General features: G+C 42.5%; 3 protein-coding genes across 6 annotated transcripts in view; 1 reads left to right on the top strand and 2 right to left on the bottom strand.

The window, feature by feature from the left end:
- The first annotated feature begins 9 nt into the window (after positions 1 to 9).
- LOC144086585 (uncharacterized) lies at positions 10 to 5,770 on the top strand. The gene is made up of 11 exons (XM_077616505.1): positions 10 to 259; positions 1,081 to 1,320; positions 1,406 to 1,532; positions 2,117 to 2,269; positions 2,382 to 2,564; positions 3,457 to 3,530; positions 3,874 to 4,071; positions 4,150 to 4,287; positions 4,430 to 4,519; positions 4,643 to 4,786; positions 4,876 to 5,770. Exons 2-11 carry the CDS (start codon positions 1,081 to 1,083, stop codon positions 5,002 to 5,004), a joined length of 1,476 nt encoding a protein of 491 aa, XP_077472631.1. The 5' UTR covers positions 10 to 259; the 3' UTR covers positions 5,005 to 5,770.
- On the bottom strand, positions 5,769 to 13,401 carry znf654 (zinc finger protein 654). The gene is made up of 11 exons (XM_077616504.1): positions 13,205 to 13,401; positions 12,185 to 12,330; positions 11,886 to 11,967; positions 11,440 to 11,575; positions 11,152 to 11,354; positions 10,855 to 10,991; positions 10,372 to 10,513; positions 9,979 to 10,257; positions 8,632 to 9,666; positions 7,822 to 8,537; positions 5,769 to 7,350 (listed from the first exon to the last, which is right to left on the bottom strand). Exons 1-11 carry the CDS (start codon positions 13,328 to 13,330, stop codon positions 6,429 to 6,431), a joined length of 3,924 nt encoding a protein of 1,307 aa, XP_077472630.1. The 5' UTR covers positions 13,331 to 13,401; the 3' UTR covers positions 5,769 to 6,428.
- Positions 13,402 to 15,436: 2,035 nt separating this feature from the next.
- Positions 15,437 to 20,137, bottom strand: part of htr1fa (5-hydroxytryptamine (serotonin) receptor 1Fa) — a 42,334-nt gene continuing 37,633 nt past the window's right edge. For all 4 annotated transcript variants that reach the window (XM_077616508.1, XM_077616507.1, XM_077616506.1 and 1 more), the window contains 2 exons: positions 18,098 to 18,219; positions 15,437 to 17,405 (listed from right to left, as the gene is read on the bottom strand). In XM_077616508.1, coding sequence (XP_077472634.1) covers positions 16,220 to 17,404 — 1,185 coding nt within the window. In that variant the 5' untranslated portion in view covers position 17,405; positions 18,098 to 18,219 and the 3' untranslated portion in view covers positions 15,437 to 16,219. The remainder of the gene's footprint in view (positions 17,406 to 18,097; positions 18,220 to 20,137) is intronic.

Raw genomic sequence — 20,137 nt, 5'->3', positions numbered from 1 at the left:
GTTTATATCTACGGAGGGTCATGAACGCATCATCAAAATGCTCGAGCTAGCCGCCCGCAGTAGCTTAGTCGCTGTCAACAGCTAATGCTTGTTTGAGTAGTCTGAATATTCTCAATCTAAGATTGTACACATATTTAAATTAACTCTAACCTGAAAAAAACACTCTTCTAGGAATTTACACAATCGGGGCATTACATCAGTGGCTGTTATGTAACTGTTTATTCCGCGATCTACCAGGATATTCCAACCCGATTTACAGGTAATGTAATTTCCAGGTATGTGACGTGTATTAATATGTATTAGCTCGAAACTAAAAAATAAAATATAATTTTGTGATCGTGGGTCTTCAGTTGAGTAATTTACCCGGATATGTAGTCCAAGATCAACCATTTATAGAATCTTAATTTGCACTTTGGACAGTGTCGCTATTCTAAATGTTCAAAATCTTATGTTTTTTTTAAATGCCAGTAAAGACAGTGTGTCGAGATTAATCATTTACATTGTATAGTTACACTCAATATAAACGTATTTTAGTTTAATATAAGAATACGAGAAGTTATTTCTTTACCTTGATCATAATTTTGATTTTAAAATTAAGAATGTTTTCAGTTTTTTTGTACAGATTCTTAGTCGACCAAGTCAAGCTTAAATTGTGGCTTTTTCTACTTCCTATTTTTTCGATAGGTTTGGACTTTAACTAGGCATAACATTTAATATTTGACTAATGTTTACAAACAGTTTGAGAATCTGATCAAGTGTTGGCAAGCTTCAATGGCAGGTTAGATTGTAAAGACCAAACTGATTTCAAAATCACAGAATCACTAGTCAATTCTTTAAAGCATTTACCGGTTGGAAGAGTTTTTAAAAAATGGTTAGTAGGTTATTAAGTATTAACTCATGGGCTGCCAATGATGGTAATACAGGTCCAATCCATTTTGACTGGGAGGCCTGACAGCGATCAATGTCAGTGAAACATGATCACATTTACCGGCAACATGTTATCATATTAATTCATGTGTAATGAATGTGTTTTGTAGAAACTTAACAGTCTATTCAATGTTCTTTCCATTGCTGCCATAGATGGAGGAGTTTAAAAACAGTGACAAGGGTCGGGTAACCATTTACTCCATCCAAGGCTGCCCACACTGCATGCAGGCAAAGGCCATTGTGAAACGTTTGGGAGTTCCGATCTGTGTCGTCGATCTCAATGAGCATCCGGAGCTACAGTTGCCGGTGCAGAAGCTGACGGGACGAATCACGGTGCCTCAAATATTCTTCAACAACCAGTATATTGGAGGGCATGAAAAATTACAGAAACTGGTGAGAAGACAATGTGTTTGATAACACCAAAATAAACCTCAAAAGTGGCTGATTGAAGTTATAATCATCTGTGTCGCTTTTGAAGTCTCCACAGGAGCTGGAAAAGTTGGTAAAGATGGTCAAGGAAGAACCTCTTACAGGTCCTGCTCTGCCGCTACCAGATGGGAAACAGTCACAGGATGCTACTTTGGGCGCTAATCGTGATGAAAAACGTATGTTGCACAAATAAGTTTTGTAATGAAAGACAGTGTTTTGGAATAAGAAGCATAGATAACTCAAGATTTGTACATCCAAGTGCGTCACACCCTGAAAAGTACAAAACTCATCAGACTTTTCCCTCTCAAAATGATTCAAATAGGTTTTCTACATTGTTTCTAGAGCGAGTATTATATAGCACCATTTTTAAAAGTTGATCCATTTGATGAGGAAATGTTGGCAAGTACGTGCGTCTATGCAACGTTTGGTCTTTCGACATTAAGTGTGCAACAGTGTGATCATGTCCTGTAAACTGAAATGTTAAACGGTCGGAGTTGAAAGTGTTAAAACTGTACGTATAATACCGCAAACTATGAGATCAAAACACTTTTTAAAGACATTACCTTTTTACAGTTGTAGTTTTTGTGTGGCAATGGGTTGATGTACAGCATACGTGAGGGTCAATTGCCAGGTGGGCGGTTGTGTTTGCCACACGTGTCCTATTACTCAGTGAGTGGGAGACCTTTGTATAAGATGTCAAAATCGAGCTAAACGACTTGAGTCTGGAAACGTAAATTTCTATTGTTGTACTCCTTGTCAGAGATTGCGTGTGAGAAAGATGACATGGCTGACACAGTTGCCCAACTTAAAGATGGCAATTTGATTGGCACTCAGAGGAAAGGTTTGACTTTGTACAAGAAGAGCTTTTCAAAGGATCAACTGCTTGCCTGGCTGGAGATTGACAAGGGCAAGGGTAAGCAAGGCCGTAGGTCAGCGTTAAAACTGGCTCTCTGGTTTTTAATACAAAACTCCTATAATACCAGTGCAGTCATGTCGAGCCTTGACTGTAGCGTTGTTTGTACCAGACCGGTCTCAGGCCCTCAATATCGGCCAAGGATTGTTGCTGAAGAAGTACATGGTGGTTGCCCGAGGGGAGTTGGATGACACATTTGAAGCAGCCAGTGGGGACACCCTGTACAGGTTGCTGGAGGACGACCCGCATTCGGCCCTCAACGCAGGACAAACTGCGTCCTGCGCCCCCATTAAGGGTAGGTCAGGCCTGGACTGACTGTGGCTTGCGTATGCTTCGGAGCCTCCTTCAATCTTTTCCAAATTGTGCTTTGTCAGTGCTGCTTGCTCAGTCTTTGGTGGTTTCCGCTTGGCTTTTCGTCGATTGGTGGTTTTGGTGGTTAAAATAAACAAACAAAAATGAAATATCCAACTTTTCCACATTTGCAGTCAGCAATCACCTCTAGTACAAATGACATATCCTGCCTACTTATACCTTATCGTTGTAGAACAATATTTACAAATATTGTGAAAATCGAATCCCTGTCGCCACTTATTTTTATTTATTGACGAAATGTCTCAGTTGATTTATAACAGGGATGGGCAAACTATTTCAGGTTTTCATTCCAACCCATCTAGAAGACACTTTTTCTGGTGCCCTACAAGGGCAATAAGGTGCTTCTTGTTTCTGAAGAAACCTCATTGGTCAAACTGTCTGTGCTGGATTGGTTGGAACAAAAACCTCAGCGTCCCTTGAGAACTAGTTTGCCCACTCCTGATCTAATAATCGATATTATTATTCCAAAACCTTTTCAACAAGATGTTTTAAGAATTGGCATGTCCTACAGAGTTAGTGAAGCCCACCAAATTGTGTTTGTTTGCTGTCTTGCATTGAGATGTCTTTCAATATTGACTGGTGGGAACTGCTTTCTTTTCACATTTCCTACTTTGCTCATTTGTCGTGTGCGCTTTTGTGGCAACTGGAATTTTTTGGTCATCTTAATATCAGTGTTGTCCATCTGTCTTTACTGCTTGTCATGTTAAGCAACACGGGGCAGCTGATTTTGGGTGACAATCTTGGACCGCATCTCATGAGATTATTTGTTATCATGACTAATTAATAATTTTGTTCCCTCTCTCTTGTACTCTTAGCGGCTGAACTGTCATCGCATTTACGGGAGCTGATTCTCAAGTTGTTCTCAGAGCATCTCTCTGGTGATGGCAAGGTGAATTAAAACACGGAACTTAACAAGCTTTAATTATTATTTCAAAAGCAGGTTAAAATGTGAAAATTGTCTTAACATGATTTTTTTATAATATAAAAATCATTATAATATGATACCCAACATTTTTTGACTGCAATATGATTCCGTATTAACTACACTGTGACCCCAAAGAAATGCAGTAAATTCAAATTCCTCGTAAACTGACCTGAAACCAATTGAGTATGTTTATAAAATGTGAAGCTGACAAGACAAACAATGAGTTTGAGCGATTTACATCGCACTCTCATTTTTTTTTACTGGTATACGTCCTTTTTTCTAATCCAACTATATCAATTTTCCGCAGTCAGTGGACTACAACGGCATGTCAGCAAACCCTGAATTTCAGCGCTACACTGACCTCGCCATTCAGCTGCAGAGGGTTGAACTCCTCTCACTTTCCCGTGAGGAGACCTTGGCCTTCTTCATCAACATCTACAATGCATTGGTCATCCACGGCTACATTCGCGTTGGAGCGCCCACCAACTTTTGGCAGAGATACAGAGTAAGACCCCAACATTCCCAACCACCTTACTGTTGCCTCCAATCCTCCACACTTGATTAATTTTCTATTTTTTGGTAGTTCTTTAACTACGTCAGCTATCTGATTGGAGGAGAAGTCTTCACCTTACAGGATATTGAAAACGGAGTGCTCAGAGCGAACAGGAAAGGTGTGGCGCAACTACGAAGACCCTTCTCCAAAACGGACCCCCGACTGCAAGTACGTTAAAGGAAATCACGCAATGCACAACACGCCAAAAGCAGAAGGAAATCGAACGTAATCGGTTTCTTGACGCTTTTTGAGTTCAAGTTGCGTCAGATCCAGTGACCTTTTTTCCGTTATTTCCGATTACGCTCACCAGTTGGCGCTCAAAGACGTTGAACCTCTTATTCACTTTGCCTTGAACTGTGGTGCGAAAGGTTGCCCTCCCATCAAGACCTACACACCACAGGTAGATTGATTCTGGACTTTCAGTCGTTCAAATCGTCTCAACTGATTTATCATGACAATATTCATGATTATTATGACTGTTGTTGAATCCAAACACTACAGTTCGTTGTACTTGCCCCGGCAGAACATTGATAAGCAGCTTCGCACGGCGGCCGAGGGTTTTTTGGAGAACGACGACGCCTGCGTGGTGGATTCGGGGAAAAAAGAAGTCCGACTGAGTCAGATTTTCAAGTGGTACAAGGTTGACTTTGGAGGCACCGACGAGAACGTACTGGAAACAATAAGTTTACGTGAAAACAAATCTTCTCCATTTGCTAAAATCCAAGTAATTACTGCTCCTCTTTCACTTCCTTTCAGTTGCTGCAGTGGGTGCTCAAGCACATGAGCGACTCACCTAAAAAGATCAGTTTAAAGGGAGTCCTGGCTGACGGAAAGGCCAAAGTAAGCTACCTCCCATACGACTGGAGCTCCAATGGCAGACACTGAAAACCTGACGATGGACCTGGCTTCTCTTCTTTCTCTCTTCTCTACCGTTTATGCAAAACTATTCTTGGTGGGAGGGAATTGTCTGCACTTTACAATGTCATTGTAGGCTACTGCTTTTTCAGGTGTTACAAAGGCGACACACTGTTGTGCAGCTCTACAATACAGATAATTTAGTCTTTTAATTCTAGTTCTAATTCACTTCCATAATCGTTTTGATGCAATATCAGCACCTCAGGAGTCTTGCATAACCTAAAATGAATATATAGGCTCATTTTTTATAAAGTACAGCCCATGGGGAGAAACTGTCCGCATATTATTGAATATGGCCCACACAAGAAGCTTGAATTAAGCTTTGATTCTTTTGCACTTTTCTACTTTAATACTAGATGGAGCTAGTCACTTAAAGAGGGTCAGCATGCCATATTTGACCTGCATGTGGGAAGGAATTCATCCTAATATCGTGAATGCACTTGCTTGCACATTACAGTAGTTGCAAGTAGCAATATTAAGATTTCACCCAACAAAGCAGGGTCAGCGCATCTTTTTCTAACCATATTCCTGCAAAAAAAGGGGTTTACGGATTTATGATGATGCATTCATTAACCTGTAGTTGACGGAGGTGTTTATAGAAGTAAGAAGCCTGTACATTTTCTACGCCTGGTATCAGGATGAGATGCAAAAAAAAAGTTTTAGTACATTTCTGAATCGATGAAAGCTATGTTTGATTGTAATATGCATCATTTAAATAAACACTGAATCAAATGCAGTTTTTCATTTGTTTAATTAAACGGGTTTTATGTAACAAAAATAGTTGGGTGTTATACCAAACAAATATTTATTTATTTTTACATTTGTACACATAAATAACCTAGCCTCGTACATACGAAAAATACTTAACATATTAAAGAATTGTGCACAACTGAAAATACCCATTTCATTTTACGTGTCATTTCCTACGTAAATTAATACTGCGAACTCGGCAGACTTACTTTCCATATTTTGGCGGTTGAATAAGTAGTTCCATGATTTTTCCGTAAATCCAATCAAAATGAGGAAGATCTTGAAAATGATTGCAAATTCCAATCAGATATTCCTCTCACGCTCGTCGACTTTTGATTGGCCCTCGCCGCCTGAAAACAATGCATTTGGAAGACTGCCTGAGAAAAAAAGGAATATGTTAAGTATGCTAAACTCTAGCAACTTTATCTAAATTCACTTTTCAGGACTAGTTTGGCAACGGTATGCAAGACACGCGGACATTTTCATGATTCTGATGCCAGACGAGCGCTGACCGTTTGTTCATAAATGTCTAAAAGAAGATTAAAACAAACGTGTCAGTGTACGCAGTCCCTCGCATATCGTAAATAAAGTGAAAATGATATTGTACAGGTTTTCTTTTTGGTCAAAGATTTCGATAAGGCATGTTAACTTTCGTCGTCAGAGTCAAACCCGAATAAAGAGGTGCAGGTGTTAAGAGTTTTGTGTTCTTGAAGTTCTTGAACGCTGCAGAAAGAGGAAAGACAGCGATCGCATCGATACCGGATCTTCTGTTCGTGTTTAAATTTGCCATAGTACGCCTCTTTCTTCGGCGTGGGGTTCATCTGGACCACAAGGCTTTGAGACTGTCTCGGCGTGAGTTCTTCCTCGTCGGTGCTCCTCCTCTTGCGCATGGACAGCAGAGATTCATCCATGTAGGTGGAAGGCGGCACCCGGGCGAAGGCCATTTTGTTGAAAGGCGCGTAGGACAACTCGACGGGGTTGAAGTTCTTGTGCTCGGAGATCAGCGGCTCCTCCAACGTGTTGACGCCCTCGGAGAGCATGGACACGTGCTTCAAGGTTTTGACGTTCAAGGGGTCCTTGGGCGGCTTAGGGGGGGGTTTCTTGAATTTCTTTTTCTGAGGGCTTTCCGTAACGACGGCCCTCGGGATGCCGCTCTGCTCCGCCTCCTCCTCCATCCCGTTGCTGTGCCGTGGATTGGGATCTGCGGCTTTTCCCACGCTCAGTTGCTCCTGTTTGACTTTCTTGCTCTGCGGCCCAAGCTCGTCCAACTTGACCCTCTGCTTCCACGGAGCTTCGCCACTCGGCGCCTTGTGCTGATCGTCCCGCTGGGGAACCGGGATGTAGTGCCTCCACTCGTGGTCGAAGAGGCTGAGTAGGTTGGAGAACTGCTTTCCGCAGTTGGCGAAAGCGCACTTGGGACTGAAGGGCTTGTGGCTGCTGACATGCGCTTTGAGTTCGTGCACCGTCAAGAAGCGCCGGTCGCAGCTCACGTGGTAGCAGAAGTACGGCGGGAAGGGGTCGTGGCGCCGGATGTGCTCCTTGTAATACTGGAGGAATTGGAGGTCGCTGTTGGGAAGGAAAGAAAAACAATGGGAACTAGAAAATGCCATTACGTGAGAAGTCGCGCAAGGATGCGTTGCCCGTTAATAAAGTCGCTTCGTTGGAAACTCATTGGCTGCCGTTGACGGCGCTAAACATCCAATCCAGTAGGATTACGTGAAAATGTAGGGCGAGATACGTTTTGGAATTTAGGGGCGGATAATGGGAAGGTTTTGAAAATGGAATGGTGAAAATCGGTCAATCGGTGTTCAGCGTGCTGAAAAAGTGGACAGGAATAAATAGATATGAAGAGAGCATGCCACAACTAGGGTATAGTTTTTTTTCTTGGATTGCTAACTTATAGCGTTCACAATTCTGAAGCGATGCTTTGAATTTGGGAAAATGTGGGATCATACGAATACTTAACGGGCTGTTAACGCATTAAGAGATGCACAAAACTCTTCCGTTACGAATTCAAGAATGCCGTTCAATTCTTACCGAAGGCAATAGGTACATTTCTGCTGGGCCCAGACAAAAGTCTTATTGAGAACCTCGTCTTCGTTGACGTGGCACCTGACTGCGTGCTTGGTCAAACTGGTGCCAGGTTTCAGATATACTCGGTCGCATGACGACGAAGGGCACAATGTGAACTTGACCATGACGTCGTAGCCATTTTCTGTCACTCCCTTGGCTTCGTCCTCCTTGGCGGGAGCTTTGATGAAGAGCAGGTCGCCCTGAATAACGACCTGCTCGTCCTTAAAGTCCAACTCGATTTCAGCAGTGCCATTTTTTAACTTCTTGGACTGGGTCTGCATCTTTCTGACGACCGTGCGGAGGTTTCTGAGGATTCGATCTTCCCTGCTCAGGCTGGACACTTTGCTTTTAGGGCGTTTCTGAGAGTCCTCGTTGGAAGTCGTCTGTTTTTTAGTGCAAGCCTCGACCGGAACGCTGTCCGTCCCGTTGGTGGCGTCGGAGTTTTTATGATTCTTGCACATTTCCTCCACATGATCCCACATGTGCTTCTTCCCGACGACAATGTGTTGGAAGCATTTTCCGCAGATGATGCATTTATTCTGCTTTTTGAAGTGAGCGATTGAATGCCTCAAGACATTCAAGCCCTTATAGTTTTTCTTACAGGTGCTACAGTAGAAATTCAGGTGAGCATATTTTTGCCCTCGTTCCAACTTTTCCCTCCACGTCAACTCCACTTTCACCTAGACAAATGACAACGAAAGACGGATAAAATTATGTTCAGAAGTTAATAAGGAAATCATGAGCATGAGCTTATCTTTTGACCAATTGACTGACCTTTTGTGGCGATTGGTTACTTTCTTCAACGGATGGCGGCGTGTCATTGTGCGTGGCGGATTCTGTGGGTTGCACGGAGTCACTGTCACCGTTTGTATACTTTAGACAGTAATTGTGCATGAGTTCTGATGGCGAGCTCGTTAATGCCAGGATTGAACCATCAGCTTCGACAGCCGGGCTAACGGAAGGAATGCAAAGACAGGAAGTATCTTCGCACTCGCTGTCTTTTGTGTCCTCGGATGGTTGCTCAATCTTGCCTTCATTTTCAAGATGGGGAATTTCTTCCACGGAGTCGAGTTCCGGATCAGAATTTTCCCCAAGACCAGAATCATCCTCGGGGAGCGATATTTCATTATCTGGGTAAGAGAGCTCCCATCTTTGGGCAGGTTTCCTGCCCCGCTTTTTCCCTTTTACAACCGATTTCTGTTGGATAATCTGTGGCGTTTCGATTTTAGGGAGACTTTGCAACCACCTCTTCTTGCCTTTCTTTCTTAGCATTTGGCTCTTCACACACCGGGACAAATACTCTCTCTTCTGATTAAGGGGAAGCTTGACAGAAGTATAGTTTTCCCTCCTGGTCCGTTTACATCTTAGCGAATACACAGATTTGTAACACGACGCCGCGGATTTGAGGTCAAAGATGAACTCTGGATCGTCGCCTTGGTCCACTTCCTCGTCAGACAAGAGATGGACTTTTCTTCCGAGTCTTCCTCGCCATTTCCTTTTTTTCACAGGTACATTATCTGTCAGGCTTACAGGCTGGCTCTCAGTGCTAAGTTGGAGTGAAGAGGGCTTTTCCTTAGGTTCAGTCTCTGTGTACTGACTGGGATTTAAGTCTGGGGGGCATGAATCCTTTACAGTACTTATTTGCTGCTCATCATAGTATTCCTGTATCTCTATCTCCTCCTCTTCTTCCCTCATCTCATTCATGACAGCATCCTTTATTATTTGGTCATTTATCAATTCCAAGCAATGGGTCCTAAGGGCTAAAATACTCAAGAACTCTGGGTCAAATGAGAGATGTTGCTTCAGCATCTGAAATATGAAGAGATGCAATATATTTACAAATGTGCATCTATTCTAGCAAACAAACTGAATATAAAAGCTACCCCAAAATTATGCTAGTGAATATTCCCATTTATTTAGCGCATTTTTTTTCTGGAATAAAAAATGATAGAAAAATCCAAGTAAAAAAAAGAGACAAATAAAGCCAATAAATTATGATCTTTTTTGGCAAATTGCCCATTATGAGAAGTTTGTTTTGGCTCTTTTCAGTAGAAAATGAGATCAAGTTGTTTTTAATGGTGGTAGGACACCTATAGACTCCTAATTTCCTCTCAATAATACCTGTAAAATTTTGAAGCGAATGTTGGTTGGGACAGGGTTGCGGTGAGGATGCGGCTCCTGGTCAGGATGTTTGTGAAGCAGGTGCACGGTTCGGTACGCTTCCAGGTTTCGCTCCAGGCAGAACACGAGGAGGGCACACGCTCGACAGACCTCCAGGTCTCCGGGTAACAGGAAGGCAATGGTCTTGCACACCAAAGACTGAGCCACTTGGTCGGCGTCACACATCTGTAAGCCCTGGGCGCAGATCTCCACGCAGACTGTCACTCCATCGCCACTCAGCTGTCTCAACAAAACCCATCGTGTCAAATTGGTCTTTTAAGTCACGGATGATACACTTATTGACAGAGTTACGGCCTGTTATATTATATTATAAGCGATAGATCTCAGTCGCACCTCGGTACGGATGAGTTTGATGAAGGGAAAGATGGCGCGGACGTTCTTTGCAGAGGAGGCCAGCTGCGAGCACTCCGTCAGGAAGTCCTGCCGAGACGGGTGCGCCCGAAGATGCAACTTGCTCCAGACGAATACTAGATCCCTAGGAGAAATTGGCGGAGGATCATTTAAATACAACGTCCGCAGAACCAAGTAGATTGGGGTCCCAAAATAATCCCTCAAAATAACACAGCTTTATGCCTTAAATGGCCATTTATAAAAATAAAAATAAAATTCTACTATCCTTTTTTTTCTTTATGTGGAGATTATTACTCTTAATTTGTGTGTGTGTGTTTTTTTTTACTTTCAGAGAAGGGAGTAGTGATATGTCAAAACACTCAGGACCACGTTAATAAAATCAACTTCCAACCTACAACATAAAAATGCATCTGTCCTGGCATAAAGCATACAGAAAACAGGCAGACAAAAAAAAGGTCTTCTCACCACATGTAGTACATGTCCCCATTTTGTAGCTGCTTGACCAGGAATGCTTTACACAGTGATAAAATGAGCTCATCTTTTTCAACTTGCTCGGTGTTACAAATGATTTCCACTGCATCATGCCCATCTATCCCTGCCATCTAAAAAATAAAATGTATATTTATTACAATTTCATCATGCTACTCAGAAAACAGTATCTAATTTCCTTTGGATATACATATATAAATGTGTGTCTATAATAACTGGTTGCCTTCATTTATAAAATCACAAAACCTGCTTTACAAATTCAGTACTCAGTACCTGCTTGTGAAGGTTCTCGTGTAGTGAGGCCTTGTAGAGGCACGTTAAATAAGCCTGGTGCAAAAACAAATGTTTTCCAGGCTTGTGGTTCTCCAGACAGACTTTGACCAGGGCCGTAGCTTCTTGTATTCTCTCACATGCTTGCAGATAGCGAATCCGCAGTTCCAAGAAAACAGGCAGCTCCGAGCTAAGGTAGTCCTCCACTGTGCAACCAAAACAGACAACACTAATCATTTCAGTTCTTAGCAATAACTTAAGCATTTGGTAACAATTGCACTCAAGGGTTACCTTCTTTGGAAGGCAACTCTGTATTCTTCATGATTGCTTGCAACACCGGACTCTCCCATGGACCACCATTTCTCATGATCAACTTTGCATGCTGAAGATACACATTCCTGTATCTTAGTAGCTTAGTATGGCATGCCTACAAAGACAAAATTGTATCGTGGCATTTTTTTAATTCTCTCAAAAGTCACCAGTGCATTTTATAATGCCCTATTGTCCTACAGACAGCATAACCGTAAAAATCACTATAAATAAAATAATGTCTTAACATTGCAACAAGCTAAGAGTTATTTTGTCTTAGAATTGGTGAAACAAAAAATAGGTACGGTTACTTGTAATTGCTATCATGATTATTCATTTGTTTCTTCCTCATCTGGGTCAGCAGTTAAAAAAGAAAACATAATAGAAACGGAGATACACTTAAAAGTAGGAGATGCATGGCTTCTCACCTGGTACGAGTCTAGTATGTCTTTTAAAGGCTTTTCCTCAAATTCCTCTTTACTAAAAAACAGTAGAAGTTCAAAGATACTCCTGGAAAACAATAAAAGCTCATTAGGCAAACCAGCCAAAACAGTAGAAGAGAAATACTGTATATATTTTCAATCTATGTTGGCTTTTTCAAAGCAGGGAACAGTACAGAATGACATATATAAGTAGATTTTTTTATCTTTAAGTGAGAATCTATGCATGGATCAGATAGATCTTGGTCCCATTGGGGGTTCGCTGAATAGGTAAAGAGAACACTCACAAGGCCAGACGACTGAGAATATTGTGGACGTGTTGACAGTCATTGGGGAATTTGGCCGTGGCTTTGGTGAAACTGCACAGCGCCATCTGCAACACCTTCAGTTGCGGGAGAGGAACCTGCCATTGGCTCGTGTAGGCTTCAACCAACTGGACAACAGGACAACAAACAAAATAGATCAAGCAAGAAAAAGCATTGCAATATATCCACTTTAGGTGATACATTTTGGTACATCAACAATTAAGACAATAACAAGTCACGCTTTAGGTGATACATTTTGGTACATCAACAATTAAGACAATAACAATTCACACCTCGCATTGTTAGAGTTTCATCTTTCATACCTGTCAACCTCTGCCGATAACTGCCCTTATAAATGATTATTGATTCCCCTTACAAACCCCCAAAAAACCTTACAAACACTGTACGGTGTTTGTAAGGTTTTTTGGGGGTTTGTAAGGGGAATCAATCATCATTTATAAGGGCAGTTATCGGCAGAGGTTGACAGGTATGATCTTTATACCAATTGTTGCCACACCTCCCAAATCTGATCAAATTTGACACCTACAATGGCAGCAAATGAGTCCATCTTTTATTGTAAACACAACAGTGTTCATTTTTGCAGTCAATCATTTCACAAATAAAAACCTGTGGTGATGATTGCATCATCAGATTGCAATTTGTTAACTAAAAGGGCGTCATTAAAAGCCCACAGTTCAAGTGACACTTGCTCAATACGAGGCACATTGGCTTATGCCGTTAGTTAGCCACTCCTTAGCATTGAGCTATCACTGTAAACAAGGACCCGGCGCAGCATACTACGACCTCGTTTTAGTATAAATCTAACTTTATCGGGCGTGCGTCTTAAATTGGTGCTCATCTATTCTCTTGGATTCATTTATACAGCCATCATAAGAGATTTAACACACAATCGCGTCAATGGTTGCTAAACAGAAGGCTAACGTCAAGCAGTAGAGCACAACAATACATGACGAATATTGATGGCCGATCGCTCCCACGTACCTCACAAAAGCCCGAGCAGTAGTCTGTGCTTTTTAGGGAAGACGGGTCAATGCAGTATCGAGCACACAATGATTCTAGAGCTAATTCTAGCCCGTCAGTTTCGACATCACTTTCGCTGTCCGCCATACTGACGACCGCATCCGGCGCATAGTCCAAGTTGCCAGGTTAGATATGATCATCCGCCAACAGTCCTACCTGGCATCCCGACAACTAACGTGTCGAACCAGCACATCAGCGTCACCCACTGTTTACACTAGGGGTGTCCAAACTTTTTTTGCTTCAAGATCTACTTCTCAGTCAGCTGGGATTGGCTCCAGCACCCCCTGCGAACCTTGTGAGAATTAGTTTGAGTTTGAGTTGACTACAAAATAGTACATATTAAAGTACAAAATAGTACATATTCATGAACATATCCATATTCATGTTAATGAACACGTAAATATGTAAGATTAATTTCCATCTTTCAGATGGAATCCATCGTTCAGGAAATTAATGAATAAATGATTGCATCGGGCCAATAAAAACTGGGCTGCAGGCCGCAGTTGGCCCGTGAGCCGTAGTTTGCCATGAGGTTTTCTGAGAAGGCGTGTTACGAATTGCACAAAGTGCTCACTTCCTTTGAATTGAAGAATCTTTGGTTGTCATATCTTTTTTAATCCCTCGTTAGCCTCCAACCATTGAGCTTGAATGGATTTCGTCCTGGTCCCGTTCGAATGCTCTACTTACCCAATAAGTGACGACAGAGGTCACTCTGAATAAAAATATTTGACCTTTTTCCACCGACAATGTTCTGCCAGTCAGCCTGATGGAACGTGGATAGCGCGTTGGTCTCACAGTGGGGGTCGTGGGTTTGATCTCAGGTCGGTCATCACTCTGTTAGTTTGCATGTTCTCCCCGGGCTTGCGTGGGTTTTCTCCGGGTACTCCGATTTCCTCCGACATTCCAAAAACATGCATGGTAGGCTGGTTGAACACTCTAAATTGCCCCTAAGCGTGAGCGTGAATGGTTGCCTGATGCCCACAGTTAGCTGGGATAGGCTCCAGCACCTCCCACGACCCTCGTGAGGATAAGCGGTTTTAGAAAATGAATGAATGAATCTGTTGCCACGCATAGGGTTCAAATCTTGAGGTATGATCAAGAACACGACGACAAATATGCAATAGTATATTATTTCAGAAGTATTGAAACATTTTTTAAAGAATAGCAATGAACTAAATAAATGTGAACTAACATAGCTCTATCATTTGGACAGTGTATTGATTTAGAAAAATCATATATCTGTCAATTGCACTGCAGTTTTTAAGCCACAAGGGCGAGGAATAATATCACAAATGGGCACTAAAGGCGCGCACTAATAAGAGCCGGTTTAAGAGCTGTAATTTAGAAGAATATTCTCATCTCTCATCTCATTTTGTGAACCGCGTTGTCCTCATTAGGGTCAGGTGGGTGCTGGAGCCCATCCCAGCTGATTCCAGGTCAGAGGCAGGGGACACCTTGGATCGGTGGGCAGCCGATCGCAGGGCACAAGGAGACGGACAGCCATGCACACTCACACTCATACCTAGGGTCAATTTATGGTGTCCAATCAGTCTACCCTACATGCTTTTTTTGGAATGTGGGGGGAAACCGGAGTACCCGGAGGAAACCCACGCAGGCCCGGGAAGAACATGCAAACTCCACACAGGTGGACGTGACCTGGATTTGAAACCAGGACCCCAGAGCTGTGAGGCTGACACACTTAGCAGAATATTATTTGATAAAATAAAATGATATTTTTGTTTTTTTGGTTTCAACCATATGCATTATAATGGGAACTAGCTAAGTAAAATCGTGTCATGGTTGTGTTATCTGAACTTAACTGCTTTGTGGTACAACATTTATAGCTGTGCATCTCATATAATTGGCGTAAAATTAGTGTTTACTCAATCCATTAGGTAGAGTGAATGATATGCACTCATCTGCAAATCAAAATTAATTAAACCTTCTCGGTCATCCAAATGTATCGAGGTAAGGTTTGTCGTCAAATCCGTGCTCAGAAAAAAGAGAATACTAACTTCATACAAACATTATTCTGAGGAATGTTTATTGGTGAATAATGATAAGATAACTTATCAACTTTGTACAATGACCAACCCCAACCACTCCTAGAGGCAATGTGTGAGTATATCTATATAAAGATATATAAATATATATATATATATATAGATATACATACATACACACACACACTCACACTTGACTCATCTCCAATATTTCCATTAATATATTATCTGGCAGTAAGGAAATAGTACCTCTATTCCAAGTACTTGAGTGGGTGTAATGAGGATTTCTCCACCATTGAGTTTCACATTCATTAAGTTAATGCTGGATAAGTGCTGGGAGTGAATGTAGTAGGTAAGTAAGGATGCATAATTCAAAAGTACATATATAAAAAGATATATTAAATAAATGAATAAATATTTCAAAAACTATTTGGAAGAAACATACAGTACAGTTTATGTAAAAATATTCAGAAACACTACATTTTTAGGGCCTCCGTGAACAGTGTATTTTATGTGTGAACAATAACACAATGTATTTCATACATCATTTTCTGTATCCGATAAATTCTTAAATAGAATATATTTAAATAATTTTAGCAGCTTGACAACTAAGAAGGGCAGACATTAAATGGAAGTGATTGCATTGGCATGGAAAAGGCAAGAAAGGATGCTTTTTATTTCAAACAAAAGAAAACAAGATGTCCATGTCCTACCACTCACTGCAATTAACACCAATGAGAGTCAATTCTATTTATAACGGGGAATGAGTGCTGGCTGGACACTTATTTGATGCAAATCTCTTCTCTGATGCTTTGAGTCTGCTAAAGTGCCTCGTCGAGTGCGGATGAGAATTGGAGTCACTCATTTTCCACTACAGCTCTCTCTCTCTCTCAGGCAATTCAAATTCCAGCCCTTTCCTAACTTTATTCCCTCCCGTGCCCCACTCTGCTTATAGGTTACACCGAATTAACCATCAGAGGTAACTACTGCACCTAACCAGTCTCTGGAAAGCCTTTTTAAAATCCTCATTAAAGATGGTGTAGATGAGGGGGTTGATGAGTGAGTTGATGTAACCCAGCCACGTCAGGAAGTCGGCCATCTCCATGGACGTGCTGCAGGAACTGCACGTGTTGACGATCACCTCCTTGACGAAAAAGGGCAACCAGCAGATGACGAACGCTCCGATGATCAAACCCAACGTGGACGCCGCCTTGCGTTCCCGTGAGCCCGAGATGCGTGGTCCCTGGGAGAGCTGGCTCCTCCTCGACGTGCTGCGCGTGTCGTGCCGACGGGCTTTGCAGTGGAACTTTTTGACGGAAATGCGCGCCCGTTCGCGAGGAGGCTCCTCCGTCGAGGGGTCGGAGAAGGACTTTTCCTGCGGGCTGACGGGCTCCGGGCTCCGAGGGCCCCCGTCTCCGGCGGCGTAGGCGGAAGGAATCGTGCTCCCGTTGGTCATACACGAGTGACGGCTCGCCCTGCTGGCCTCCCGCCGCATGTAAAGGGTCTGAGCGGCCCGGTAGATTTTAAAGTAGAGGATGAGAATGAGCAAAAGGGGGATGTAAAAGGCCCCCAGGGTGGAGTACAGGGTGAAGGCGATGTGATGGTGGAGGATGATGCACTGGTCTTCCTGATCTGCGTCCCCCGTGTAATAGCGCCAGAGGAGAGGGGGAAGCGAGATGAGGATGGACAAGAGCCACACCACGGCCACCATGGCACCCGCTCGGGCCCCCGTGCGTTTGCGCGAGTACTCCACGGCGTCGGTGATGGCTCTGTAGCGGTCGATGGCGATGGCGGCCAGATGAAGGATGGAACACGTGCAGCACGTGATGTCCACGCTCAGCCAGATGGTGCACACCACCTTGCCCATCAACCAGCTCTCTTTCTGGATGTATATGATGCTGAAGGGCATGACCAGCACGGCCACCAACAGGTCGGTCACCGCCAGGGAGCAGATGAGGTAGTTGGCCGGGTGATGCAACTTGCGGGTGACGGCGATGGCCGTGATCACCAGGCAGTTGAGGAAGGTGGTCACAATGGCCACCACGGAGAGGGTCACCGAAAGGGCGATCTTCTTGGGGGGCAGTGTGGCGGTCTCCAGCGTGGCATAATTGCCGCTGCTGGTGGAATACATCCCTTCGGTACAGTTGGGAAAATCCATTCTGAAAGCAGAAGTGTTCATTCATTGATGGCAATTTAATATAAGACAGGTCATTCTATGTAGTACCTTTAAATTTGAAATAATCAGCAGACAAAACAAAAACCTGAGTAAATGTACCTGTCCTGAGAATAAATTCAAAATAACGATGAGATAAAATAATGCTTTAACAAACTGTATTTTCACGACTATAAGGCGCACCACATTATAAGGCGCACCCTCATAGAATTACACATTTTTTTCCATATATAAAGCACACTGAATTATAAGGCGCCCTGTCTATTTTGGAGGAAATTCAAGACTTTTAAGTGCGCCTTATAGTCGTGAAAATACGGTATTTTGAAAAATTCTGCTGTTTACTGCCCACAACCAAAAAATCATGAAAAGGGGGAAAACATTGCCAGTCAATCAAACTTTTGGTTGTTTATAATATATTATATAGATGACTATGGACAGAAAAGCAAGAAGTAAAGGGTTATTTTCTGGAAACATTTTTTTTTCAAGCTACTATGTCCTTCTCTTGTGGAATGAGCTTTTATACTTTTTAAATGTTCCAACCTCATTAACACCAATTCATTTTTATGCCAAGATTTAGTTAAGTAGAGTGTTTTTAACAACCCTGCTCAAGGTCTGTCAAAGAATTTGAGATATATTTTTTCTTCTTTTTTCTTCAAACTCAAGACTATGCACTCCCACCTGCTAAGTGTCTATCGATGCGTGGCCGGCCCCCAGTAAATTTTCAGACAGTGGTAGTTGTCCTGCGATGATCCGTCCTCCTTTCCAGCTCTGCCATTACATCGCCTGTCGCTCACCAGCACCTGGGAGTGACAGCAAGAAAAAAAGATTTTTTTCCTGCGAGTCAGGTAAAAAGAAAGAGCTGACAGCATTTTCAGAACAAGAAACGAAAGATAGGCCGTCAAGGACGACGCATCATTAAAGTGACTGAAAATCCATTCATTCGATTTCTATAACTTGCATACTTTTCAAAGTTATGGGCAACTGGAACAATCATTGCTGACTTTTCTTAGATGTTAGGCATAAACCGGCAATGTTGGGCAGCCAATCAGCTGGCAGATATACAACTAGCCATTCACAGTCATGCTCACTGAGAGACAAATGGAGCAAACATTGAGTCAAGTGAATGAACTACGACACAATCAATAACCACTTCGGATGCTTAATATTTATTCAGTGTTTTTTTTTGCAAAATGTTGCTAACCCATATTGTGATACCGGTAACGCTGCCAATAAAATTGCCCGCCTGACCACATTCGCTTGACCACTCTATTCCCCTGCGCCCATTCATCTTTGTTTTCCACCGTCTTACACATGAAGGTCAATTATACGAGGTGTTGTCTCTCCCTTTGGGTCAATAAAACTTTTGGGGGGATTACATCGTCTAAGAATTTGTCAAATTGTCACCTGGATCTTCAATCTGGAGTTGTAGTTGTTAGTTTCGGCTCGTGTGTTTTCTCATATTGAAAGTTTGAATCCAAATTCTCAGGTATGCGTGTCCTTGCTGCTCTCCCTCACCCATAACTGGGCATAACTCATCCTGAAGACATGAGTGGGAACTGTTGCTATAGAAACACAAGAAGTAGACCTACAGTACTTTTACTGAGATAGAAGCAGAGGCAACTCTTCGAAGAGACCTTATGATTCCTTTCTGCTTGGTTTTGATTTAGATTGGGTAGGAGTAGCAAGAGGTACGAATCAGTCGGATAGTACATGTCAACAAATTGGTCATTTCACAGTCCAATCTCATCTCATCTCATTTTCTGAACCGCTTTATCCTCATTAGGGTCGCGGGGGGTGCTGGAGCCTATCCCAGCTGACTCCAGGCCAGATGTGGGCGACACCCTGGTGGCCAGCCGATCGCAGGGCACAAGGAGACAAAGGACAACCATGCACACTTACACCCATACAATTTAGAGTGTCCAATCAGCCTACCATGATTTTTTTGGAAGAGGTGCACATGCAAACTCCTCACAGGTGGACCGACCTGGATTTGAACCCAGGACCCCAGAGCTGTGAGGCCGACCCGCTAACCACTCGCTCCACATTTTGGCGAAATCTGACTGAAACAATCTAGTATTTCGCATAACTTCATAAAAAACATCATTTATTCATTCAGTTATTCACCATGCCGCTTAACCTCACGAAGGGCATGGGGGTGCTGGAGTTTATAGCAGCCTGAATTGGTTGCCTGACAACTGCAAATATCAGAATGGTATATTTCGCATCTTTCATTTAGAAAACCACAAAATAAATGTACCAGAGAGGACTTAGTCACAGTTGATTATGCTTCAGTGGCCTTTTTTTGGTAAAACCATTTAGGTTTTTATATGGAAATAGTCTTACAGCTTTTCTGGAATTAATTGCTTCTCTAATGTGGAAAAAATAGCTGTTTATTTTGCAAGGCTTTAGATATGTATTGTCATTCAGCTTCTGGCTAGCCATATTCCTTCATGTGGATTACTTTTGTGCAGATAGACATGATTGGTGTCCTAATGCGTGCGTAAGTATAATGGTAGTGAGCCTTTACAGATTTGACTAAATCCACATGCAGCGTCAGCATGACGCTGAAGAAATGATTTGCTTTTGTCTTGAAATGTTCTAAATCAGAGGCATTTTGTTCAAGGGCATCTGAAGATAAGCACTGGGCCAATTGAGATTTCATTTCTCTTAATGGACAGAGAAAAAAGGCTGGTACAAAAATTCATAAATATGCAAGAC

Source organism: Stigmatopora argus, chromosome 13, assembly GCF_051989625.1.
Source record: "Stigmatopora argus isolate UIUO_Sarg chromosome 13, RoL_Sarg_1.0, whole genome shotgun sequence".
Classification (NCBI taxonomy): domain Eukaryota; kingdom Metazoa; phylum Chordata; class Actinopteri; order Syngnathiformes; family Syngnathidae; genus Stigmatopora; species Stigmatopora argus.
This window is presented reverse-complemented; position numbering and strand designations above follow the sequence as displayed.